The sequence below is a fragment of the Odocoileus virginianus genome, chromosome 5 (assembly GCF_023699985.2).
Source record: "Odocoileus virginianus isolate 20LAN1187 ecotype Illinois chromosome 5, Ovbor_1.2, whole genome shotgun sequence".
NCBI lineage: Eukaryota > Metazoa > Chordata > Mammalia > Artiodactyla > Cervidae > Odocoileus > Odocoileus virginianus.
The window spans coordinates 63,417,941-63,445,924 of record NC_069678.1 but is presented as its reverse complement, the minus strand read 5'-3'; the positions used below and the strand labels follow the sequence as shown (position 1 = coordinate 63,445,924).

The following is a 27,984-nucleotide window of genomic DNA, read 5'->3' as shown; positions in this document are numbered from 1 at the left end:
TGGTGTAAATTTGGATTTTACGACAAATACAGTGGAGTGATACTTCTGAAATCATAATTCGTTCAGTAGCAGGACAGGCTGTAGGGAAACAAGAACAAAGAGCACAGAGGCAGGTTACAATGAGGACGCAAGTAATCTGGACGAGTTAACGAAGGAATAAACCAGTGCAGCGGACATGGGAAGGAGAAGTAACGTTCTGGGAAGTGATACAACTTGGGATCAGTTTGGATGTGGGGACAAAGAGAGAGACAGAATTGTAGTTTTGAGCTCTATCACTGGATGAATGTAACCCCTAAAAAGGTAGAGTGAGGGACAATATGGGAGGGGGGAGGGTGAAATCAGCATATTTAGGGAATAATGTATAGCAGCTGAGATTGTTTACAGCTCAGGAGGAAGGTGACAAATAGATCTGGAAACCATATACACAAAGGTGAGAACAAAAGTCAAGGAATGGATGAGGTCATGAAGAAAGAGTCCAAGGTCAGAGAAAACAATATCAAAAGAACCTAGGGAGGACTTTCCTGGTGGTCCAATGGTTAAGAATCTACAAGTCAATGCAGGGGATACGGGCTCATTCCCTGGTCTAGGAAGATCCCACATGCTGTGGGGCAACTAAGCCCATGCATCACAACACCTAGAGCCCACGTTCCAAAAGGAGAAGCCACTACAATGAGAAGCCCACACACCACAACAAGAGAGTAGGCCCCACTCGCTGCAACTAGAGAAAGCCCAGACGCAGCAACGAAGAGCCAGCACACCATAAAAAAATATATCAGAATTAAAAAAAAAAAATCCAGGGAAATGTCTACAAGGTAGTCAAATACATTCAACTGTTATTTCTCTGTAGGTCAACCTTAATTCTTTCAAGTCTTTCGAAAGTACTACTCAAATTAAAGACTCAGAAAAACACCCCTAACATATGATGATCTTTACTAGAATCCATGAACACAAAGCTATTCTCAGTATTCTTAAGATTCCCCAAACTCATTCATTAATGAGACTGTCCTATATTAAATGTGTATATTCATCTGCCAAATGTATAACTGTGAATGTTTATGTATGAACTGTGTATTTATGATCACCATCCAATAGTTTGATGGATTTCCATGGGTCAGAAACTTTATAAAACACTTAAACTTCCAGTGAATGATTGTGTGTATTTATATATATATATTGTATACTTAATAGAATCTAAAACCTTTGACCAATTATGAAACCTGACATTCACTGATTACTACTGTATAGTGGGCAATTAATTAGCACACTAATTAATGCATTAATGTGCAAGTATTCACTTAATCAATTCAGCACACTTCCAAATCATATAACAAGATATGACTTGTTATATCTTGTTCGGACTGATGTCCCCTACAGAAACTATAACCTACCTGTCACTGTTAAGTTAGCCTTTTTTACTCAATTAAGGACCTTCTTTATACTCACTAAAAATATGTCCTCTTTGAAAGCTAGCCTGGCAAGCTCAGTAGTGTTCTCTTTCAATTGGCCTCTAACTCATAGATCTTGTCAGATTATCTTCCTATTATTTGTAAAAATAGATTAAATATAATTTTAATTAATGCATCAAAGCTCATGTCCCTATTTTCTTTAAAGACAATACCAAATTTGATAATACAAGTAAAATGTTTTGAACTGAAAGAAAAAACAGTGAAATATAACAAGGGTAACCTTAATTATAAAGGTGAAACTACCTAAATTTAAAATGGTTTTAAGGAATTCACAGCTGTCAAGATCACATAATTCTATATGAAAGAAAAAAGATTTTTTCCAGAAAACAGTGTAAAGTAAGTTGTCATAGTATATGATGCAGAATAAATGTTTAATCAAAATGAAATTAAAATAAAGAGACTAAACATAAAGTTTTATTTTACATTATAAATAAAAGCTTTGGGGCTATAAATTCTTGTTTCAACATCCTACAGATTTGCCTGATTCTGTTTCAGAATGTACATTTAAAAATTCAGGATGAAAACTACCAAGAAACTCATTATTATAATGTGTGGTTATGTTTTATCATCATTACTCATCTTTTATGCTAGATTCTATAATCCTGAGGGCAGGGCTATGTCTGTCTCGTTAATTAGTGTATCCACTATGTTAGAACAGTGCCTGGCTCCTAGCAGGCATTCAATAAATATTAAATGAATGAGGCATGTAAGGAAATATCTATTTGAAAATATCTAGATAATTTATTTATACCTATTTGAAAATATCTAGATAATTCCTTAAAAAAATTCTTAGAGTAGCCATTCATTTTTGTTCATTCACTGAACATGTACTGTGGACCTTCCATCCAGGTTCAATACTACAGTATAGAGATAAGACTTTGCCAAGGAGAGAAGTCCAGAAAGAGGCGTGAAACCAGAAAATTACAGTACACTACAACATGGTACATTTATAAACATTCAGACAAGTATTGTAGAAGCCTAGAAGATGAAGCAATTTATTTTTTACCTAGGTTATCTGGGGAGAGTTTCAAAGAATGTGATGTTGAAGGCTGACTTTTAGGAGTGAGCAGGAGTTTCCTAGACAGAGAAGGAAGAAAGTGTAGTCCAGGCAGAAAGGGAGGTCAGAGAGAAGCCTGGAGTCCTCAAAGAGAGATTCCAGAGGACTAAAGCGTATGACATAAAGAGTGTGAGGGAAAAAGATTATTTTCTTCCTATGTGAAGTCTGAGGTACAGGAAAAAAATAATCTACTATTTACTGACTGCCCAAGTCCTGCTTTTAACTATATAATTAATTATATAACACTATAAATATCTGCTTTATGATTATGTAGAGGTGTTTAAAATACATAAACCACTTAAGAGAATTTATCAAACACTTTGAGGAGCTTTTCTAACTACTCTAAGAGTTAAAGCGGAAAAAAAATGTTCATCTGTCAGGTGACATAAAACCAATTTCTACTAAATGTGCCAGAATAATTTTTCTCCACCTCAAGAACAGTTAGTCTTCAGTCTGTTCATTACTGTCTTTTTATAGTATTTTTATTTAATAAAACCTATTAAGACTACCATACAAATCTCTTTACTTATGCTTTTATCTTTTAACTAATCAATTTTTATATTGCTGACATCCCTTCTTCACCATTTGCTCATTTAAAAATTCATAGTATGTGAGATATGTCTCTGGAGAAAATGTCTATAAAATTTGTTACAGCTGGCAAATGTGTATGAGTCAGTGATAGCACATGACTAAATGCTTCACAGAAAATAAAATTTGTTTCTGTAGTAAGCAGAACTGTTTAAATGTTATTTATTTTTATGTTTCAAAGAAAATATATTGTGAAGTGCTGCATTGATTTAATACGCAACAATGTCTGTGTACACGCTGTAGAAGGAAAATTTATGAAACCTTTGCACAACTCCTTTAATTGAATTTTCCAAATCTCTCACCACACACAAATAATCAATATCTTCTGCAGAGAAAACCAGTCAGAATTATTACAGTCTTCCGTTTCAATTTTGTTGTCATCAGCACATACAGAGCACCTGGATATTTGTAATGTCTGATAGCAAGTTATTTACACCTCTTAAACACATAATTGCTATTAAGTGAGTTAAAAATCTATGCTTTAAAAGTTTAACAGATTATTTAAAAGATAAAAGCACCATACTTTTAATAATGTATAAAAAAATTAGATCATAGGAGAAATTATTTAAAAGGCTTTGAAAAGTAATAAACCAGTTTGTGTTCCTTAAATCCGAGACAAATCTCAAGTAAGCAGTTGAAATATAGCCCCCAAACAGTGATGAACAATGTAAAGCACAAGCATTAACATTAATAAGAGGAAAAGGTATGATCCACATACAGGATAAGTGACAACTGAATTCATATAAAGAGCTGAGGACTACAGTTGTACATTAATGTGTATTTGTGTTACCAAAACTAACATCACTATTTTTCAGTTCTAAATAAACTAAGAATGTTAAAAGCATAGTGGAATTTTTGTTGTTTCTTCTAAAATTCATGTCTAAACTTCAAACCTAAATTTTTAATACTGGAGTATTTGTTTGAAAAAAGATACTGCTTCATGTTAAGCTATAACAGAAAAAAATAAAATGGAAGCAGTTTTCCAGGAGTAAAAGTATTTAGCTGATATGACAAATACTTTTTCAAGACTGAGTGGGGGAAAGAACAACATATTTTTAAGTTAAAAAATACTTCAGTGGGTGGTTAGAATGAAAAGGCAATATTAAACTATTTATATAGTCTTAAAACAGAAGGAGTTTAAAATTTGTCCTTTGGACCAAGAGTTAGAAAACCTCAAAAATCCTATAACGAAAATGAATTTTACAATGCAAGAAGACAGTAATTTAGTTAAAGAAAATCAGAACATTTATAGTTTGCGTTTTTTTTTTTTTTTTAAGGCCAAAGTTAGAAAGTTTGAAATATTCAGTATTACAGACAGCTGAAACAATCAACTTTTTGGAACAATGTAAAGTTCAGATGGTTACATTTCTTTTAAAATATGCATATTTCAACCTACACAATTATTCTCAGAACAGATAAAATATGTTTTGGACTGAAGCTAAGTGTCTAGATTTCATATCTTGGCAAATGCTCTACAATTTGCTTACATTCTTTTAAAAAACATTTTGTTTACTGGAAGTACTAGTCATGGACAAACAATGATGGTATTTTCTAATTATCTCCAGAAAAAATGAAAATACTCAGTACCATATAATGCCACCTATTGTCTCAGGAATATTTGTATTAAGTTGTTTTATACAGAGGATGACTATGTAAAGTAAATAAATTTCATGCCTTCTCATGTGATGATAATGTGACAGTCCTTCTGTATCAACCCACTGAATGGTCATATGTTTTAAATCTTCGGCATAACAAATTAAAAATAATTTTGAAAATTCACATCCAAATATAACAGAAAAAACCTTTCATTTCATTATCCTTCTAATAGTCATAAAGCCAATATTATTAAGGAAAGTGAAGATAGGCTTACTTCCTAAGTTAACTGAAAAAAGAAGCCTTCCTTTGTTTAAGAAATCTGTATTCTGTAAAGGAGGTCTTCTTTATTCACATGCTTTATTAAGTCATTCCCTAATTAGCAAGGTCCAGTTCTGAAAATTATGAAAATCTTAGTTTACCTTTTAATGTTAATGTGGATGTTTTAAATTCCCATGGAATAGGTTATACAAAGCCTTAGAATGTGTCTCAGATGTCTATTTAAAACACTAGAGTTTTATCTTTACAATTATACTTCTCTGACAACAATAAAAACTACAACTGCTGCTAAACAAATTAGCAGTAAGATGAAAAAAATAAACAGAACTAAAGGATTAATTCAAAGGCAAAATGACAAAACAAATGCTGGAATTCTCCCTTGTATTGTCTATTTTAACTACTCTAGGAAAATTTGACAAGAATCTGAAGGAAAAAAAATCTGAGGGACATTCTTCTGATAGTGAAATAAATAATGTGTTTACTCTCATTTTCATTAATTACCTAATATAACATCTAAAACATATTACAAACATATTAGCTGGTTTTTATATTACGTAATTTCTAACTATAAATTTCTAATATTATGGAGATTCTCAGAACATTTTTAAAATTTAAATAATTCTGGGTAATAGCATAGTAAAAGAAGAGTAAAGTAGAAATTTCTGTAAAAAGCTTATGGTTAGATCCCCAAATAAGGAATATGTAAAGCAAATTAGTTTGTACTGTCAAAAAAACTAACAAAGTGCTATAAAAATGAATGTATGAATAGAAGGGGGTGAAAGTTAACTTGGCAAAGAAATTTATATATAATGTGCATGTGTTGGTGTGCATCATCTTTAACCAAAAAAAAAAAAAAAACCCCACCAAAATTAAAAATATATATATACATTACGAACTGGAGAAAAAAATAGGGAAAAGCATTCTGTAAAAACTTTAGCTCAAATTCAAAGTAGAAAAAAAAGCTTTAATCTATTTTCCAGGCAATATTAATGTAAAAAATAAGAGGAAAAACTAAAGAAGATTTGAATACCTCAGTAAGTATAAAGAGTCAATGTAGCTCTTGCCAAGAAACAAAATGGAAAGTGACTTCTATATTCTCATATATATCTTACCATATAGTTTATATTATATAATGTATCTTAGCTCAGTTAGTTCAGTTTACATTTAAACCACAACAAATAACCAATGCTTATTAGAACCTTTAAAACATGATTTAGTGATACAATCTCCTCTATGCATGAAGAAACACTCAGCTCTCACGGAAAACCTGATAATGGGCAAGTCAGTTTCAATGCCTAAAATACTAGAAAATAGATTTAAGGCTGATTCATGCAGAAACATACAAAGAATCCCTATGTATTGGATAACTGAAAGGAGGTGACTGTTTTAACACGTGAAAATAACTTTAATGTCTTATATACATGTTTACGGAAGGAAATAACACTTTTGGGAAATTTTTTCCCATTAATTATTAGCAGAGACAGTTCATCTATTTGTTCTATAATTTTCCCTTCCTCATTCTTCAAAACTGTTGGCAAAAGCCTAATGTAAAGCCTAATTCTAATTAGCTCTAGGAAATTAACAGATTAAAAAAAATTTACACCATTGCTATTGAATATATAAAAGAAAGATTTTCTCTAGTTGAGAAATAATAAATATTCCAATTTCCCATTATGATCCTCTAAAACTTTTCTAGTCAGTAGAGATTAAAATCATTGAAAGCCAGTTACACACTATGATCAAGATACACTGCACTGGAGAAATGATCTCAATCCTTTTCTAGGGAAGAGCTGCTTGTACGCACTTAAATTCTATGGATCCTAATGCGAGGCAGCTGTCCAACTGAAGGGCCCAGGAAGCCTGCTCAGATATCTTCACACATGAGTTTTGGAAGAGTTTTTCCATGACTGCTACCCTGCCATGACCCAGTTGGCCTCTGGAACTGACCAGCAGGAAATCCCAGCTTTTCCTCCTGCAAACTCATCGCTAACTTCGTTAAAGATCCTAAACACAGACTAAATTGGCTGAGTTATGTCTTATGTTTGAACCTGAGAGCTGGAATGACTGGGTGCTTTCATTTGTTTTAGGAAGACACAACACAGAAAAACACAAAAGTCCACACTTTTTGACATGAGACTGGTTTTCAGTTGGAATCCCTGCTCTGACACTTAAGTAGCAGTGCCTTTTGGCAAACTACTCAACATTTTACTGTGTCTTTGTTCCTTATCTATAATGACAATAACAGCTATCTTGCAGGGTTGTTGTATAGATCTGCTGATCCTAGTGTTGAGATCATAGTAATTATTACTCCTCAACAAGGGGAAGTCACTGGTACTCAAAAATGGTAGACTAACACATGACTACCCACTTCAAGGCCTACCTCCGTTTATTGCCAAATGGCATTCATGTCAGTAATATTAAAATGATCCCTCAAGTTGGTCTAGTGGCTTTAATATTTTATAGTCTGTGATTATTTTGCTTACTAAGGTGTGAATGTGCATGTGTTGTGGGAACTTAAAAGTCTCCTAATTTAGTTTCCCATAGTGTGAAATGCTCAGAGGTATAAGAGTTCACAGTAGAGCAAACATTATTAAAAATCTCAGAACACTGCCTACAAAGTAACTTTTTATGTTTTGTGTATCTTTCTAAATCATCATTAAAATCTGCCATATATAATGCATTATTGCCCCATCTGTCTGTATTTTCAAAAAGAACTTTTAATAGAAGAAAAAACTATAACTCTTAACCTAAAAACTATATTTCAAAAGTTCAATCATCAGGAAAATTGATCTACTAGACATGGTCTTCTGCTAAATGCAGTATAATGTTTTTCAAATGAATTGGTGGTCTTTTAAAAGAATACACTAGAAAAGGGCTCATGACAATTGGTTGAAATGGTAAAATGAGATGAAAGGATCTCTTTATACAATAAACTAAGAACTCTTTACCTTTGTTGGGAAGTCCTGAATTCTTCTTTTTAAATAGTTTTTGCTTTATTACGTTAGTCACTAAAGGAAAAAAAAATTAATACGGGATATTAATCATTTCTCAATTTGGAAGAAACAACTTAAAAAAAAATACATATTTTTATAAGTATCAAGTACAAAATATATCTTATGTAAAGAATGAGAACTACATCAAATAAGCCTAATACGGGTTACCAAGGAACACTCTTTCCCTCACATTCAAGAAGAATCCCTGAACTAACATATCCTAGCAAAAGATATGTGGTTTTCTGTTCTAAGTTTACAAACAAGCAATAGAGAGAAACTCATTAAAAACTCATAAATTAGGGGTGGGGGGGACAAAAAAAAAAACCAAACAACTAAAAAATTTCTCTTACTTAGTTCTTTTGTTTTCTGCATTTCTCTTTTAAAGACACATGATGCATGGGGGATACCAATGAGATTTTCAAGCTCTTTACTGCGCTTCAAAGCCTAAAAGAAAGGCATTTTAAATGAGTTAAGTTATCTATAAATATAATACTGAAAACTCTAGTGAAAATACAGTACACTGCTTCCTTTCTCTGAAAAACTTAAAACTCTGTGATAATGAAATTTAACTTTTTCTGGTAGGGTAACAACTAAAGCCTTAAAATATCTGAATAAAACCAAAGCCTTAAAATATCTGAATAAAACCAATCTTTTAACCACAAAGACAAAACATAATTGATAAATTTACTTTTCAATGTGAAGTCAGGTATTACTAAAATATTATGGTTAATTAATGTTTATGTAAGAAATTCTTATGAAAAGTAAAATGAATATATCTTCTGTAAACTCTTTCCAGGATTGGATTCTCCTATTCTTTTTCTAATGGGGTAACAGAAGTATGAAAAATTATATGCCAAAATAAGCAAACCTGTATACTACTTAAATTTTGCATTATTTCCATGAATTCTTCTGACGATTTCTCAACTTTAGATAGCAACACCATGAATCTGTGAATGAAAAAATTCAGTAAGATCAAGCAGTTGAACACGGCAAGTCATTTTCAAAGCTTTAATTATTTTAAAAGAATCTTATATTCAGTTTTTATCATTTTCTTTGCATTTTTCAAAGTGGTAAAAGATGTAAATGTTCCTCTTTCAGCTTTCACTCCTTTACAAACAATATATTTTACCAACCATCCTATCCTTTGGCATTTCACTTTCTCATCACCACTAAGCAGTGGGAAAGAAGAGATATATAGTTGGCTTGTCCTTTCTCCTTCATATCATTTTGAGAGAACAAATACACCACCATCACCTTATTTACCTAGATCTGAGCCTATGAATCAGTGTTACCCAGTAATTTTTTTTTTAATTAAAAAATAAGGTTTTTAGCTTAATATATCCCAATGCCACAAACAGACCAAGGTACTCTTAAATTTGAAGACGAAAGATATATTTGGCCACATTCATGTGTCTATACTTTTTAAAGCTGCAGAATATTGAACCTAGTAAATATACCAAAGATGATTTAACTATTTCCTTATGGCTGCAACTTTAGTTTATTTTCGAATTTTAAGATCTCACAATTTGTATATGATAATCTATACCAGTGCAGTTTAACAGAAATGTAATGCAAGCTGTATATATAATTCAAAATCTTCTAATAGCCACATTGAAAGTAAAAAGAAATAGGTGAACTTAATTTTAATAATTTAGTAATAATTTTAATAATATATTTTATTTAACTCAATATATACAAAGTATTACCATTTCAACATGTAATCAATATAAAACTTATTTATGAGATATTTTATACTTTTTTTTTCAAAATTCAGTCTATATTTTATATTCATAGCATATCTCATTTCAGAATAGTCACATTTTAAAAGCTCAGTCAGTATTATCCATTAACATTGGTGTGTGCTATAAAAATAAAACAAAGTGACATTAAATGTTCATACACAATGAATATGAACAGTGTGTTTCAACTAAGTAAAATATGTATATAAGTATGAGAGCAAAGAATGGAAAGAAAGTGATATGCAAAAGCTAAAAATTATGTGAACATAGTGGAATTCCAAGTGATATTTCTTTCCTTAAAATTTTCCTTCATTACTACACATTTTAAATTAGAAGTTGTCTGTCTGTCTGAGGTCCCAACTGCTTACCACTGGAACCTCAATATGAGACTACCTCTATGAGACAGACTACCTCCATATGGGACAGACTACCTCCATATGAGAGAGACCATTATAAAGGAATTCTGGCTCCTCTAATTAAGCTCCAAAAGCCTGAAGGAGCAGGAGGATTTCAGTGACTCCCACTCAAGGCTGGGAACCTCCAGCTTACCCTACATTATACCTAAGCCCACTAAGTACCTCAGAAATACAAAGCTAAGGCAATTAACCTCCTCTGCTATGAGAAGGAGTCTTAGGAGCTCTTTTTCTTGCTTCCCTTTCCTGGGAGGATTGGAGTGGCAAAGCCTCTTCACACTGTCTTACCATCCTTTAAGGAACTGATGCTGTTCCCTGTCTACCTCAGGGAGTTGGGTGGGAAGGGCTGAGTCCTGCAGTGTTGCCATCCTGAATGACTCCAAAGAGTTCTGCTCAGAAAGAGCGAGAAGTGGATGGCACCCCCAGGAGCTGTGGAATGTAAGCATACCCAATGAACCCATTAGTAAATCTTTCTCCCAAGTTAAGACAATTATCCAGCAGCTAAGCTACCTGTTCAACAGCCTTGGAGTTTTTGGACTGAGTATCAGTTCCCAAAGTATCAAGATATCCTTCACATGCCTAAACTTGCCTCAACTGCAGGACCAATTGGAGTAGTGGACATTCCATCACTCTGGTAATTTTTAATTTCCTTTCCTCTCCTCCTCATTATACTTCTCGCTAGGTGAAATCAAGTCTTTTCCTCATCTCGATGGTAAGCAAATTCATGGAATGGTTTTTAAACTGTCATCCAACTGTTACATTTTGAGAAATTCAGAAAGTGTGTTCTCCATTTCTACATCTTCTGACTCAGTGGACAAGATGTCATAATCTTTGGAGATAAACAACTTGCTGAGCAGCTTTTGGGAGAAGAATGGTTGCCACTGTCTTCATCCTAGACAAAATGGCAATATTTATATTTAATCTCATGTGCTGGAAGCTGAATTTTTATTGCCAGTGATAGCATTTTCTATATTTTCAAAGGATGGTTTCAACTATACTTTGCTGTCCTAAGACAGTATTATTGTTTGCTTTAATATTATCTCTATGTCCCTTCACTAATTTAGTTGTTTCTGAAAACCAACAATCTTTTATACCTGCCTGCAGAATACATTTCTGTTACAAAGTTTCCAACTTATTGTTGCCCCCTTTTTCAAGTTGATGAGTGAAAGTATAATCAGTGGATAACATCACATTTTATAAAACACTACTCCTTTCTTAAACAGATTTGCCTCTGGCTGGACTAAACTGGATCAAAACCCTTCATCTTATAATGACCACTGCAAACTATGCAGATGTTGATGGGTACTGCATCCAGATATCCAGTGACTGCTGTCTGTTTCATGACATCCTTACAAAATTTGATCAAATCCTATATTATGGCCAAATTCCACTGTTGTACAACTTGAGAAATCTGAAATCTCGGTCTTCCATGAATGAATTTTTTTTTGTTTCAGCAGAGTAAACATTCAATGTCATCCTTTTTTAGCAACTAGTATTTTTAAAGTGTCTAGATTAGTACTCTGTTTTTAAAAAGAAACTATGATCCAGTTGGTCTGGCACAAGAGAAAGTTGTTCAAGTTTTGACATTTTTTGCCAGACTGCCCTTCCTCAGAGCAGATTCTTATGGTATGTTCACTATGAATATCCATTTTTCTCTTGAGAAAGCCACATGCCAAAAATTCAGGATTTTTGATGTATTTTCCAATTTGCTTAGAAAAGTCTCACTGTAAAATCCAGACTTCTCTCATTTTCCCCAAAGAGAAAGTCTTTTTATTCTGAAGAACAACTGAAATTAGATGCTTTGCTCATATCAAATATATGGAGGGATGTGTCCATTAATTATGCTTTAAATTTCTTCCATAGTGATTTCTTCAGTCTCAAGCAAGTGATACGTAACTTATCATTCTGCTCCAATTCTGCTTTTTTCCCTATCTTGACTGCTTTCAATTATTTTCCATTCTTAACTTCAAATTTAACTTCATTATTTTCCTTTTCTCCATAAAACTCCTCAGATATATTCTGAGGGGAGAACTAGAAAGAACAAGGAGAAGTTATCCTTAAATTGGTGAGTCTAACTGAAAATTGATGATACAGGTGATTCAGTTCAGTTCAGTTGCCCAGTTGTGTCTGACTCTTTGTGACCCCTTGAACTGCAGCACGCCAGGCCTCCATGTCCATCACCAACTCACAGAGTTTACCCAAACTCATGTCCATTGAGTCGGTGATGCCATCCACACCATCTTATCCTCTGTCATCCCATTCTCCTCCTGCCCTCAGTCTTTCCCAGCATCAGGGTCTTTTCAAATGAGTCAGCTCTTTGCATCAAGTGGCCAAAATATTGGAGTTTCAGCTTCAACATGAGTCCTTCCAATGAACACCTAGGACTGCTCTCCTTTAGGATGGACTGGTTGAATCTCCTTGCAGCCCAAGGGACTCTCAAGAGTCTTCTCCAACACCACAGTTCAAAAGCATCAATTCTTCAGGGCTCAGCTTTGTTCACCATCCAACTCTCACATCCATACAAGACTACTGGAAAAACCATAGCTTTGACTAGATGGACCTTTGTTGGCAAAGTGATGTCTCTGATTTTTAATATGCTGTCTAGATTAGCAAGTGTTAACTCAGCTCTGCTATGCCATCACAAATGTGGAAGGGAGGTCATCAATTTCTTTAAGATTCCCTGGCATGCAACCCATGGTGCCTACTATACTGACTGTGCAGGCAATGTGGATATAGTGGAGTAAGATGTGAAACCTCTAAAAGAGAAAATGGCCTGTAAAGATACTGATTAACCCTCTTCTGTAACTTCCAACTGTTTGGCAACTTTCTTCCGCACTAGATCACTAGTTCCATGAAGGCAAGGACAGACTCTACCTTGTTTAGGTTATAAACCAAGTTACCTAGCATGGTGTCTGTAGTATGGTAGATATTACTTGATGGAACAATGAATAAAATATGCTCATCTTTCATTTTATTCTTCCTTTTACTTCCCTCTAATCATAGATTTCAAAGTTCATTAGTTTGTTATCTCACTGAGAAAGCTGGGTGGGAGATGCTGGTCAAAGGGTACAATCCTTCATATGTAAGATGAATCAGTTCTGGGGATTTCATGCATAGCATGGTAGCTATTTCATGCACAGCATGTTAGCTATAGTTATAAATACTACACTGTATACTTTGGTGGTTCAGATGGTAAAGAATCTGCCTGCAGTGCAGGAGACTTGGATTCAATCCCTGGGTCAAGAAGACTCCTTAGAGAAGGAAACGGCAACCCACTCCAGTATTCTTGCCTGGAAAATCCCACAGAGAGAGGAGCCTAGCAGGCTACAGTCCATGGGGTCACAAGCAGTAGGACACAACTGAGCGACCAGGAGTGCTAGAGACAGTGAGTCATACTTCAAATTGATAAACTGAGTGACTAAGGGTGCTGGAGACAGTGAGTGAGTGATACTTCAAATTGATAAAGAGAGTACATCTTAAACACTCTCACCAAGAGAAAAGGCAACAATGTGAGATGTGTTAATTAACCAAACTGTCATAATTATTTTAGTGGATATATATCACATTATATACTTTAAATATACATATTTTATTTTTCAATTATACTTAAATTAAGCTGGAAAAACTTTAAAGAAAAGAAAGGTAATTTTCCCAGTCCCCTAACCTTCTGCTACCCACATATCTTTCTAAAGTGTAATCCTGGATTTCCTACCTATTTGTTTTATTTACTCTGCTTAACTCTCCTTTTACTTAATGAATATTCTCTCTACCACAAACTACTGCTCAAAACAATGATTTAAGCCAATCTCCACTTCCTCCATATTGAAATTAAATTCTAACATTTAGATTTCTGCCTTCCTACTCTACTAACACTATATACTCTCAAAGGTCAATCTATCCCTCCCTCCCACACTTCCCCTCTGATAACCATAACTACATTCTCTATGTCTGTGAGTTTGTTCTGTTCTATAAATAAGGTCATTTATAGATGTAATGTGTACTTTTTTTTTTTACTTTCCATGCAAACATAATACCATATTTGTCTTTCTCTGACTTCCCTTAGTATGATAATCTCCATGTCCACCCATATTGATGCAAATGGCATTATTTCAATATTTTTAATGGTTGGGGAGTATTCTGTGTACATGTACCACATCTTTATCCATTAATCTGTCAACGGACATTTAGGTTGCTACCATGTCCTGACTATCGTAAATAGTGCTGCAATGAACACGGGTACATGCATCCTTTCAAACAACATTTTTCTCTGAATATATCCCCAGGAGTGAGATTGCTAGATCACATGATAGCTCTACTTTTAGTTTTTTAAGGAAACTCCATACTGTGCTCTATAGTAACTGTACCAATCTACATTCCCACCAATAGTGAAGAAGGAGGCTCCCTTTTCTCCAACTCTCTCCAGCATTTATTTTTTCTATTGTATGGATTTTTTTTTTATAATGACCATTCTGACTGGTGTGAGGTGACATCTCACTGTAGTTCTGATTTGCATTTCTCTAATAATTAATGATGCTGAGTGTATTTTCATGTGCCTCTGGGTTGTCTGTATGTCTTCTTTGGAGAAATATCTATTTATGTCATCTGCTCATTTTTTGGGTTGTCTATCCATTTTGTTTATGATTTCCTTTGCTGTGAAAAAGCTTTTAATTAGGTTTCATTTTGTTTGTTTTTGTTTTTATTTTCAGTATTCTAGGAGACAGCTTGAAAAATATATTGCTGCAATTTACGTCAAAGAGTGTTCTGCCTATGTTTTCCTCTAAGAGTTTTATAGTATCTAGTCTTACGTTTAAGTCTCCAATCCATTTTGAGTTTATTTTTGTTTATGATGTTAAACAATGTTCTAATTTCATCTTTTTACATGTAGCTGTACAGTCTTTAAAGCACCATTTATTGAAGAGACTGTCTGTCTTCCATTACATAGTCTTACCTTCTTTGCTGTAGATTATTAATCTTAGGTGTGAGGGTTTATTTCTAGGCTTTCTATCCTGTTCTATTGATGTATATTTCTGTTTTTGGTTTAGTACCATACTGTTTTGATGACTGAAGCTTTGGGTATAGTTTGAAGTCAGAAGAATGGAGCTGGATGAATCAGGCTCCCTTTCTCAAGATTGCTTTGGTTATTCTGGACCTTTTGTGTCTCCACACAAATTTTAAGACTTTTTTGTTCTAGTTCTGTGAAAAATACATTGGTAATTTGATAGGAATCACACTGAATCTGCAGGTTGCCTTGGGTGGTATAGTTATTTTGACAATATTAATTCTTCCAATTCAAGAATATTGTATATATTTCCATCTGTCTGTGTCATCTTTGATTTCTTTCATCACTGTCTTACAGCTTTTGGAGTACAGGTCTTTTGTCTCTTTAGGTGGTATATTCCAAGGTATTTCATTACTTTTGATGCAATGGTAAACAGAACTGCTTCTTTAACTTCTCTTTTGGATCTTTCACTGTTAGTGTATGGAAATGCAAGCTTTTTGTGTATTAATTTTATACCTGGCAATTTTACTGAATTCATTACTGATTCATTTACTGATCTCTAGTAATTTTCTGGTAGCATCCTTAGGATCTTCTATGTATAAAATCATGTCATCTGCAAACAGTGATAGTTTTACTTCTCCATTTCTTTTTCTTCTTCTCTGATTGCCATGGTTGGACTTCCAAAACTGTGCTGAATAAAAGTGGCAAGAGTGGACAACCTTGTCTTATTCTTGACCTTAGAGGAAATGCTTTCAACTTTTCACCAGTGAGTATGATGTCAGTTGTAGGTTTGTCATATATAGCATTTACTATGTTGAAATAAGTTCCCTTTATGCCCATTTTCTGAAGAGTTTTTACCATAAATGAACATTCACTTCAGTTCAGTCACTCAAGTCGTGTCCGACTCTTTGCGACCCCATGGACTGCAGCGTGCCAGGCCTCCCTGTCCATCACCAACTCCTGGAGTTTACTTAAACTCATGTCCATTGAGTCGGCGATGCCATCCAACCATCTCATCCTCTGTCATCCCCTTCTCCTCCTGTCTTCAATCTTTCTCAGCATCAGGGTCTTTTCCAATGAGTCAGTTCTTTGCATCAGGTGGCCAAAGTATTGGAGTTTCAGTCTCAACATCAGTCCTTCCAATGAACATTCAGGACCGATTTCCTTTAGGATGGACTGGTTGAATCTCCTTGCAGTCCAAGGGACTCTCAAGAGTCTTCTCCAACACCACAGGTCAAAAGCATCAATTCTTCGGTGCTCAGCTTTCTTTACAGTCCAACTGTCACACATCCATACATGACTACTGGAAAAACCATAGCTTTGACTAGATGGACCTTTGTTGGCAAAGTAATGTCTCTGCTTTTTAATATACTGTCTAGGTTGGTCATAAATGAACACTGAATTTTGTCAAAAGCTTTTTTGTGTGTCTATTGAGAGGACTGTATATATTTATTCTTTAACTTGTTGATGTGGTACATCACACTGATTGACTTGCAGATACTGAAAATTCTTACATCCCTGGGATAAATCCCACCTGATCATGGCATGTGAGTCTTTTAATAATATTTTGCAGGTTTCAGACCGCTAGTGTTTTGTTGAGCATTTTTGTGTCTGCATTCTTCAGTGATATTGGCCTTAATTTTCTTTTCTGTGTGTGTAATATCTTTGTCTGGTTTTGGTGTCAGAGTGATGGTAGCCTCACAGAATGAGTTTGGGAATGTTCTTTCCTCTGCAATTATCTGGGCTAGTTTCAGAAGGACGGGTGTTAACTCTGTTAACTCTTGTCCAAATGTTTTATAGAATTCACCTGTGATGTCATCTGATCCTGGACGTTTCCTTGTTTAACTTTTTAATCACAGTTTCAATTTCAGTACTTGTGATTGGTCTGTTCATATCTGTTTCTATCTCTTCCTGGTTCAGTCTTGGGAGACTGTATGTATTTTTTTAAGAACGTGTCCATTTCTTCTAATTGTCCAGTTTATTAGCATATAGTTGCTTGTAGCAGTTTCTTATGATCCTTTGTCTGTGGTGTCTGTTGTAATTTCTTTTCCATTTACAATTTTATTGATTCTAGCCCTCTTCCATTTTTTTCTTGATGAGTGAGTCTGACTAAAATTTTATCAATTTTGTTTATCTTTTCAAAGAAAATCAGCTTTTAGGTTCACTGGTCTTTTCTATTGTTTTCTTCATCTCTATTTCTGCTCTCATCTTTCTGATCTCTTTCCTTCTACTAACTTTTGTTTGTTCTTCTCTAGTTGCTTGAGGTGTAAGATTAGGTTATTTGTGATTTTTCTTGTTTCCTGAGGTAAGATTTTATAGCTATAAACATCCCTCTTAAAACCATTTTTGGTGCATCCCACAGATTTTGGATCATCATGCTTTTATTTTCATTTATCTCTAGGTATTTTTTATTTTCTCAGTGATCCATGGGGTTGCTTAGTAGCATATTGTTTAACCTCAAAGTGTTTTTTAAAGTTTTTTTTTCTTGTAGTTTCTCCTAAGCTAATAGCCTTTAGGTAGAAAAAGATGCCTGCTTTAAGCTTTCAAGTTTTAAAATTTACCAAGGCTTGCTTTGTGGCTAGCAAATCATCAACCCTTAAGAATGGTCCATGTGCACTTGAGAAGAATGTGTATTCTGCTGCTTTTGGATGGGATGCTCTATAAATATTAAGTCCATCTGGTCTAAAGTAACATTTAAGGTCTGTATTTCCTTGTTGATCATATCAGGATGTCTGTCCACTGATGAAAGTGGGGTGTTACAGTCCTCCCATTATTGTGTTACTACTGATTGCTCCTTTCATGTTGTTAGTATTTGCCTTATATATTGGAGTTCTCCTATGTTGAGTGCACATGTAATTACAATTGTTACATCTCGGATTGTCTTGGACTGTGACTGTCTTTGTCTCTTGTAACAGTCTTTATTTTAAAGTCTATTTTGTCTGATATGAGTACTGCTACTTCAGCTTTCTTTTCATTCCCATTTGCAAGAAAGATGGAATACCTTTATCTTCTCACTTTCAGTCTGTATGTGTCCCCTGATCTAAAGTGGGACTCTTGTAGACAGCATATAAATGGGTCTTGTTTTTGCATCCATCCGGACAGTCTATGACTTTTGGTTGGAGCATTTAATCCACTGATATAAATATCAATATGTCTGTTTGTGTTGCTACTTTTTAAATTGTTTAGGATTTGTTTTTGTAGGCCTTTTTTCTTCCCTTCCTATTTTGTTCTCTTCTCTTGTGACTTGATGATTAACTTTAGTGTTGTGTCTAGATTTCTTTTTCTTTTTTTGTTTATATCTGCTGTAGATTTTCGGTTTGTGGTTACCATGAAGTTTTAATATAGCAGTCTATATATAAACAAGATTGTTTCAAGTTGCTGATCTTTTAACTTCAAATTCATTTCAAAGAGCTCTCCTTTCTCACAACTGCTGGTTTCCATATCATGTTTGTGTGCAGATGATTTCCTATCTTTACTGCATGTTTGCCTTTATTGGTGAGCTTTTCCATATGTAATTTTCTTGTTTCTAGTAGTGGCCTTTTCTTTTCCACTTGGAAAAGTTCCTTTAGTATTTGTTGCAAAGCTGGTCTGATGGTACTGAATTCTAATATTTTTTGCCTGTCTATAATAAAGCTTTTGATTTTTCTGTCCAATCTGTATGAGAGCCTTGCTGGGTAGAGTGTTCTTGGTTGTAGGTTTCTCCCTCTCATTACTTCAAATACATCATGTCACTCCCTTCTGACCTGCAGAGTTTCTGCTGAGAAATCAGCTGAATGTTATGGGAGTTCCCTTGTATGTTTTTTTGCTGCTTTTCCCTTGTTGCTTTTAATATTTTTTAAAATTTTAATTTAATTTTTGTCAGTTTGAAATCTATGTGTCTCATGTGTTTCTCCTTTGGTTTATCCTGCCTAGGACTCTCTGCACTTCCTGGACCTGGGCAACTAATTCCTTCCCCTGCTGGGGAAGTTTTCGGCTATTATCGTTTCAAATATTTTCTCAAGGTGTTGTCCCAGAGGTCTTTTAGACTGTCTTCATTTCTTTTCATTCTTTTTTATTTTGTTTCCTGGGAGTGATCTTCACCACCTTGTCTTCCAAGCCAGTTATCTGTTCTTCCTCAGTTGCTCTGCTATTGATTCCTTGTAGTGTTATCTTTCATTTCAGTTACTGTATTGTTCATCTGTTTGTTTGTTCTTTAGTTCTTCTAGATCTTCTTTAGTCTCTTCTCAACATATGCCTCCTGTTTTTCCCCAAGATGTTGGATCATTTTCACATCATTACTCTGAATTCTTTTTCCATTAGATTGCCTATGTCCACTTCACTTAGTTGTTCTTCTGGGGTTTTATCTTGTTCCTTCATCTGGGATGCATTCCTTTCCCGTCTCATTTTGTCTAACTTTCTATGACTGCAGTTTCTATTCCACAGGCTGCAGGGCTGCAATTATTCTTGCCTCTGTGATCTGAAATCGGGTGGATGAGGCTAAGATGCTTATGCAGGCGTCCTGGTCAGAGCAACTGGTTTCTGTCCACTGGTGGGTGCTGGTTCTTGCCCCCTGGTGGGCAGGGCCATGCTCAGGATGTTAAGCGGCCTGTCTGCTGATGGGTGGGGCTGTATTCCTGTCCTGTTGACTGCTTAGCCTGAGGTGTCCCAGCACTGGTGCATACAGGCTGTTATACTCTATGTGGCATTCTCAGTATTTTTTTTTTTTAACCTAGACTACCACTGATTAATACTATACATTACCTATATTATGAAAAAAATAGACTTGTAGCCCTGAAATGAGGTCTTAACCACAAATTACAACACAATTTGTATGGAAAATGCATTCTAAAAATATTCAGACACAAGACTGAGCCAGAAAAAGATAGAAAATATGAACAGACCAATCACAAGTACAGAAATTGAGTTAGTAATTTAAAAACTGCCCAAAACCAAAAGTCTAGGACCAGACGGTTTCACAGATGAATTCTATTGGACATTTAAAACCCGTTCTTCTGAAATCATTTCAAAATACCTGCAGAGAAAGGAACAGTACTGAACTCATTCTGTGAAGCCAACATGACCTTGATACCAAAACTAGACAGAGATATCACACAAAAAGAAAATGACAGGCCAATACCACTGTTGAACATACATGAAAAAAATCCTCAACAAAATACAAGCAAATTGAATCCAACAGTATTTTTAAAGGATCATACATCATAATTAAATGGGATTTATCCCAGAGATGTAAAGATTTTTTAATACCAGCAAATCAATGTGATACACCACATTAACATGCTGAATAAAAAATTTCATATATTTCAACAGATGCAGAAAAAGGTTTTGATGAAATTCAACATCCATTTATGATAAAAACTCTCTAGAAAGATGGTATAGAGGGAACATACCTCAACGTAATAAAGCCTATATATGACAAACCCACAGCTAATATCATACTCAATAGTGAAAAGCTGAAAGCATTTCCTCTAAGATCAGTAACTACACACCCGTGCCACTTTTATTCAACATAGTTTTGCAAGCTCTAGTCACAGCAATCAGAGAAGAAAAAGAAATAAAAGGAATCCAAACTGGAAATGAAGAAATAAAACTGTCAATGTTTGCAGATGACATGATACTATATACAAAAAATCCTAAAGACACCACCAGAAAACTACTCGAGCTTATCAAGGAGTTGGTAAAGCTGCAGGATATACAAGAATCAGTTGCATTTTTATGTACTAACATCAAAAGACAGAGAAATTAAAGACATAATCCCATCTACCATCATATCAAGAAGAATAAAATACCTAGGAATAAACCTACCTAAAGATTTACTTCAAAAATTATAAGATGCTGAATTCAAAGAAGTTGAAGACAACATAAACAGATAGAAAGACATACTGTGTTTCTGGACTGGAAGAACTGATACTGTCAGAATGACTATACTTACCCAAGGCATTCTACAGATTCAATGTAATCTGTATCAAAATCACCAATAGCATTTTTTGAAGAACTATAACAAATAATTTTAAAAATTTGTATGGAAACACAAAAGACCCTGAATAGCCAAAGCAATCTTAAGAAAGTACAGAGCTGGAGGAATTGAGACTCCCTGACTTCTGACTATACTACAAAGCTACACTCATCAAAACAGTAAAGTATTGGAACAGAAACAGACACATAGATCAATGGAAAAAGACAGAAAGCCAAGAAATAAACCCATGCAGTCATGGTCAATTACTCTACAATAAAGGAGGCAAGAATATATAACAGAGAAAAGACAGTCTCTTTAATGAGTGGTGCTGGGAAAAATGAACTGCTACATCTAAAAAAATGAAACTAGAACATTATCTAACACCATATACAAAAAAAAATGTATTAAAGACCTAAATATAAGACTCAATACCATAAAATTCTTAGAGGAAAACATACGCAGAACACTCTTCAACATAAATCACAGCAATATTTTTTTTGGATCTGTATCCTAGAGTAATGCAAAAATAAACAAATGTGCTATAATTAAAATTATACATTTTTGCACTGGAAATGGAAACCATAAATGAAATGAGAAGACAGCCTACAGACTGGGAGAAAACATTTGCAAATGAGGGAACCAACGAGCTTAATTTCCAAATTACAGAAACAACTCATACAAGTCACTAACAAAAAACCAAACAACTCAATCAAAAACTGGACACAAGACCTACATAGACATTTCTCCAAAGACAACATACAGATGGCCAACAGGCATGTAAAAAGACATTTAACATTGCTAATTAGAGAACTGCAAATCAAAACTACAGTGCATATCACCTTATACTGCTCAGAATGATCATCATCAAAGTCTACAAATAATAAATGCTGGAGAGGGTGTGGAGAAAAAGGGAACCCTCCTACACTGTTGGTGGGAACGTAAACTAGTGTAACCACTATGGAAAACAGTATGGAGGCACCTTAAAAAACTAAAAATAGAGTTATCATATCATCCAGCAATCCCACTCCTGAGCATATATCTGGAAAGGACTCTATTTTGAAAAGATGCACGCACCCCAATGTTCATAGCAGCATTATTCACAATAGCCAAGACATGGAAGCAATATAAGTGTCCACTGACAGATGAATGGATAAACCACATGTGGTATAACCCAATGGAATATCAGTCAGCCATGAAAAGAATGAAAAAATGCCCTTTAAATTGGATGGACCTAGAGATACTAACTGGAGAAGGCAATGGTAACCCACTCAGGAGGGTTGCAACCCAGTACCAGGAGAAGACTGGTAGGCTGCAGTCCATGGGGTCGCTAGGAGTTGGACATGACTGAGCGACTTCACTTTCACTTTTCACTTTCATGCACTGGAGAATGCATGAATGAGAATGGCAACCCACTCCAGTGTTCTTGCCTGGAGAATCCCAGGGACGGCGGAGCCTGGTGGGCTGCTGTCTATGGGGTCGCACAGAGTGGGACACGACTGAAGTGACTTAGCAGCAGCAGTAGCAGAGATACTAACTGAAGTTAAGCCAGAGAAATACAAATGTCATATGATATCACTTATATGTGGAATTAAAAACAAATGACACAAATGAACTTATTTACAAAACAGAAACACATTCACATAGAAAATAAACTTCTGCTTATCAAGGGAGAAGCAGGGGAGGAAGGCAGGGATAAGAAAGCAGTCTGGGATTAACAGACACATGCTCGTATACATAAAACAGATAAACAGCAAGGACCTACTGTGGAGCATAGGGAACTGTATTCAATACCTTGTAACAAACTATAATGGAAAAGAATCTCAAAAGAATACACACACACATAGAAAAAACCAAATCACTGTGCTGTACATCTGAAACTAATACAAGACTGTAAATCAACTGTACTTCAATTTAAATAAATAAATAAGTAATATTTTGAAATATAACCTATAACCCACCTCTAAGTTAGAGAAGGTATATTAATTTACAACATGAGAGCATAAGCCCCCAATGGGTAGATACCTCATTTTCCTCATCTTTACCCATCATTGTATGGCACAAAGAAGGTACAGCTGGAAAAGTAAATGAGCTGAACATGTGAACTATTATGAAAATTCAACTCCCTGTTCTGCTTATTTCAATTTTTCCAGCCTTAGCAGATAGATATAACTATTCTTTCCAGAATATACAGGCAGTAGCTTTCTACACAGAACGATTTCATTCAAGGCACTATTTACAGGCCAATATGAAAATTGTTGACTGATGGCCAATAAGCCTTCTAGGTTCCTCCAGATTCCTTACTGCTGGCTTCACTATGTTCCTAGCTCCTGAACCAGTTATTTGTTAGACATTATGTTCTAATATATTATTTCTCCATCCATGTAAATCCAAGGAGGGTGTTTCCCTCAGTTTTACCCTAAGCTAGTTTCTTAAGCATAGGCTGGGGGAAACTGGGCTAAATGGATATTAAAATTAAGATATCATATATCACCATCATATGAACACTGTTAAAACACATCATAAATAAAGTATTTTACTCCTTTAAGAAAAAACAGTTCTACTCAGGAAGTAGAAACTACAAACTTTCTATTCATTTCTATAAACGATAAACATTTCTATAAAACATTCATTTCTCAAAAGAAATGATTTATCTTAAAACATTACTTTAACAAATATGACCTTTTTAAGACACGGATATATTATTTCAGCAAAAACAAACTTACTCATTGTCTTGCATAGTAGATTCCTTTCTTTTGTTTATACTGAGGTGATTCAAGTTTTCCCTCTTTCCTATATGTGTGCAATAAAAGGAACATAAAGTTAAAGCAAAACTGTCAAATTTTAAATAGAATTTAGGTCACCAAATTTTAAATAAAAAATAAAAGGGTAGATAAATGAAAGAAGAGTAGTTAATGAAAAAGCATCCTGAAAATTTGGTATGAGAAACTTTTTTCAGTATTGTGAAGAACTTTGCAATAGGTACTTTGTTTCTTTTTTTATTTTCCATTCTAATTTTTTATTCATGATTATAGTATATAGAAGAAACAATCTTTTGAATAAAATTTCTATCAGGGCCTGGTATATTAAAAAGAAAAATTAGATAAACCCAACTTGATAATATAAACTCTACTTGATAAAGGATGCTTTCATCAAATATTTTAATAAAAATTATTAAAGTTTCCAGTTTATATTATTTAACTCCTATTTTTTTGTCTCACAGTTAACAACAAGGAATTGTTGATACTAATATTTAGAAAATAGTGAGTTCCTCATGATAGCACAGTAAATTAAGTACAGTTTTAGGGACAAAACTACCTGACTGCTTAAATGCTAAATGATTTAGTAAACTCTTGGAAATACCTTTAGTCCTATGAAGATATTTCAAATACTGCATGGAGTCATTTATAAGTGGAATTTAAAAGAATACAAATGAATTATATACAAAACTGAAACAGACTCACAGAGAAAACAAACTTGAGGTTACCAAAGGGGAAAGCGAAAAGGGGAGGGACAAATTTATGGTTTAGGATGAATTAGACACAGACAATTATATATAAGACAGTGAGATACACTGTATAGCATAGGGAATGATACCCATTATCTTCTAATAAATTGCAATGGAATATAATCTGCAAAAATACTGAATCACTATACTGTAAATCACAATACTGTAAATCAACTTTTAAACTTCAATTGAAAAGTGCATATTGACTTAGGTATTTCTTGGAAAGATCTTTGGTTCCTACTAAAATATTTTATCCATTAAAGTACATATTTTAGATATTAATAAAATAAATTCTATCCACTTAAAAAACTATGTAGTTATTCAATGCCATCACTTAGCTAAACTTTAACAAGTTGACAGAAACAGAAACGAAAATGTAACTAAGTTATAATCCCTCAAATGTGTGCTGGTTTGAAATGTAAGTTTGCTTTTATAGTATTAATAGAACATGATGTTTGCACTTATTAGTAGTCAAGGAATCAACTGTTTTAAGAGCTAACCATTTAGTTGTTCTACAGTACTTTACAGTGCTATATGCACAATATATGTTAAACATATTCAATGTATGAGTACTTGACACATTAGCATAGTTACGAGATTCTCAGTGTTTTACATATACTGGCCTTTTACTGAATGAATAAAGAAGCAAATGAATGAATAATCCAAGCTCTTTACTACTAATGAAAATCAGTAAAGAAAATTCACTTTTTACAATGTACAAACACTGGCACCTTCTCACACTACACATTTTAATATAGCTCCATTTGCTCAACAACTGGTAGTTACTATTTTTCTAAAAAATTGTTTGGCACAATGCACCATGAAAAACAAGCTCACACTCTCCAAAAGAAATATAATATGAGCCACTTATGTAATTTAAAATCTACTAACAAAATTTTTACAAAAGGAAAAAGAGTCAAATTTGAATATTTGATTTAACCTAATACACCCAAATATTCTTATATTAACACATAATCAATATAAATTATTAATTATACATATTACTTTTTCCACACTAAGATTTTACTATCTGGTGTGTATTCTTACACTTATAGCACATTTCAATTCATATCAGTCCCACTCCACAATGTTCAACATGTACATGTACTGAATGGCATAGTTCTGGATAATACTGCAGGAGGATCCAATACTTTCAGATGAAACCAAATACATAGATAACATGAAGGCAACTTCTTTAAAATTTAAGTGTGATTTATTAACACATTAAAAAATACATTGTCTGGAACAGACTATCCATTGCTGATTTACATTGTTTTCTTCACTAATTTGTATTCCATTACTCTCATTTGCTTCTATTTCTAGAGGAAATTGACTGAGGTGGTTCAGAAACTACTTTAACAATAATTTCCCTCATTGTTATTTTGGAACTTATGCCTTCTCTCAAAAAAATTGTCATAACTAAATTGTTATCTCATAATAGTCTTTAATGCCCAAAACAGAAAAACTTGTGGTCTAGAAATTTTGCTAAAGTCCTAGTTACCTCTCTTGTTATTAACTTTTCATTATTTGATTTGTTGGCATCCTTAAATTCCAAATAGAATAAATCAATATGGTTAAGAGTTTATTTAATAAAAGATGAATGGGAAAAGAGTAATAATATTTTACTTATGATTTCAGAGAACTCTGGGGAAATAAGTCTATTAAAATCTCTCAAAAAAAGTATTTTTAATAGAAAAACCACAAATGAAAACTACACTATATACTTTTATTTCATAGAACAGTATTAATCTTAAAGATTAATACCAACTTCCTGAATTTTGAATTAAGCTATTTCCAATGAATAAAGCTTCACAATATTACTTTGTTCTTTTAACCTGTAATTATTTTTCACATTTTAGCACAAGCAGTAAGTAGTGCTAGGTGAGAAACAGCAAAAGACTGCTTTATTTCAATTTTCACCAGGTATTTTAGGCCTTTCTAAACATTCTGATCATTGTAAGGGGATCAGTCAGGTATCACAAACTATAAAACATAATTAATAGCATTAAGTTCACTCTTCTCACGGAAGGACTTATGTTTTTTCTTCTACAGATATGTATATATAAAATCTGATTTATTTATGCTCGGCTGTGTTGGGTCTTTGCCGCCGTGCAGGCTGTTGTCCAGCTGCAGTTACTGGGGATACTCTCTAGTTGCACGAGGCTTCCCACTGTGGTGGCTTCCCCTGCTGTGAAGCATGGCCTCTAGGGCACACAGGCTTCAGTAGTTGCGGCTCGAGGGCTTAGTAGTTGCAGTTCCTGGGCTCCAGAGGGCAGGTGCAAAAGTTAATGAAATTATTTGCAGGGCAGCAATGGAAACACAGACATAGAGAACAGCCTTATGGACACGGGACGGGGGTGAGAACGAACAGGATGGGATGCAGGGAGACAGTTACATGGCAACCTGCATTACTGTATGTAAAATAGACGGCCAATGGGAATTTGCTGTTATGACTCAGGGAACTCAAGCCAGGGCTCCGTAACAACTTAGAGGGGTAGGATGGGGACGGAGATGAGAGGGAGGTTCAAGAGGGAAGAGACGTATGTATTTCTATGCCTGATTCATGTTGATGTTTGACAGAAACCAATAAAATTCTGCAAAGCAATTATCCTTCAATTAATAAATAAATTTAAAGAAAGTTGTGGCGCAGGTTTAGTTGTTCTGAGGCATGTGAGATTTTCCCAGGTCAGGGATTAAACCCAGGTATCCTGCATTGGTAGGCACATTCTTTACCATTGAGCCATCAGAGAAGCCCCCAGGATTTATGCTTTTAAATAACAGACATTTCAATTGATAAACAGGAGGAGATTTAATGTCTCAAAGAATAACATTTGGATCGTTTATCAAAGACTACTGAATGGACTCTATCACACCAAGAGTTTTCCACTTATTTAATAATCACTTTTCCTTATTTCGTTCCATTTTATTAGCAATTAACATACGCTAAAGTACTGTGGATTCTATGTACTCTTTTCCTTGCTACACTATACATGATTAATAATTGTGTACTTGATTCCCTTTAAATGTAGTTTCACAAAACACTGGTGATAAATGTAACATCACTGAATTGGGACTGCTTTAAAAATTGTATTTGGACTTTCTGGTAAGGCTCCCAGAAGCCCTTTCTTGAACTAATGAAGATAGCTTTTGATAGATAATAATGATAATAATGTTTAGAAGTACAATCAACAATGGTGATGATGATGGCTAACAGTTAAAAAGTGCCTTTAGGGCCAGGCACTGTTTTAAATGCTATATTAATTAGTTAATCTGCACACCTCTGAGATAGTCATTCTTATTCCCATTTTACAGATGAGACAACAAATGCACAGAATGGTCATAAAATTTATCTGAAGCTCCAATGCTAGTAAGTGGTACAGTCAGGATCTAAATCCAGCC

General features: G+C 34.3%; 1 protein-coding gene across 9 annotated transcripts in view; it reads right to left on the bottom strand.

The window, feature by feature from the left end:
• ITGB3BP (integrin subunit beta 3 binding protein) overlaps nt 1–27,984 on the bottom strand; it is an 82,027-nt gene that overhangs the window by 13,784 nt on the left and 40,259 nt on the right. For all 9 annotated transcript variants that reach the window (XR_002312440.2, XR_011487846.1, XR_011487847.1 and 6 more), the window contains 4 exons: nt 23,804–23,870; nt 8,845–8,923; nt 8,327–8,420; nt 7,932–7,991 (listed from right to left, as the gene is read on the bottom strand). Coding sequence is in view for 5 of the 9 variants with exons in the window: in XM_070468048.1 (XP_070324149.1) it covers nt 7,932–7,991; nt 8,327–8,420; nt 8,845–8,923; nt 23,804–23,870 (300 nt within the window). In the remaining 4 variants the exon portion in view is untranslated. The remainder of the gene's footprint in view (nt 1–7,931; nt 7,992–8,326; nt 8,421–8,844; nt 8,924–23,803; nt 23,871–27,984) is intronic.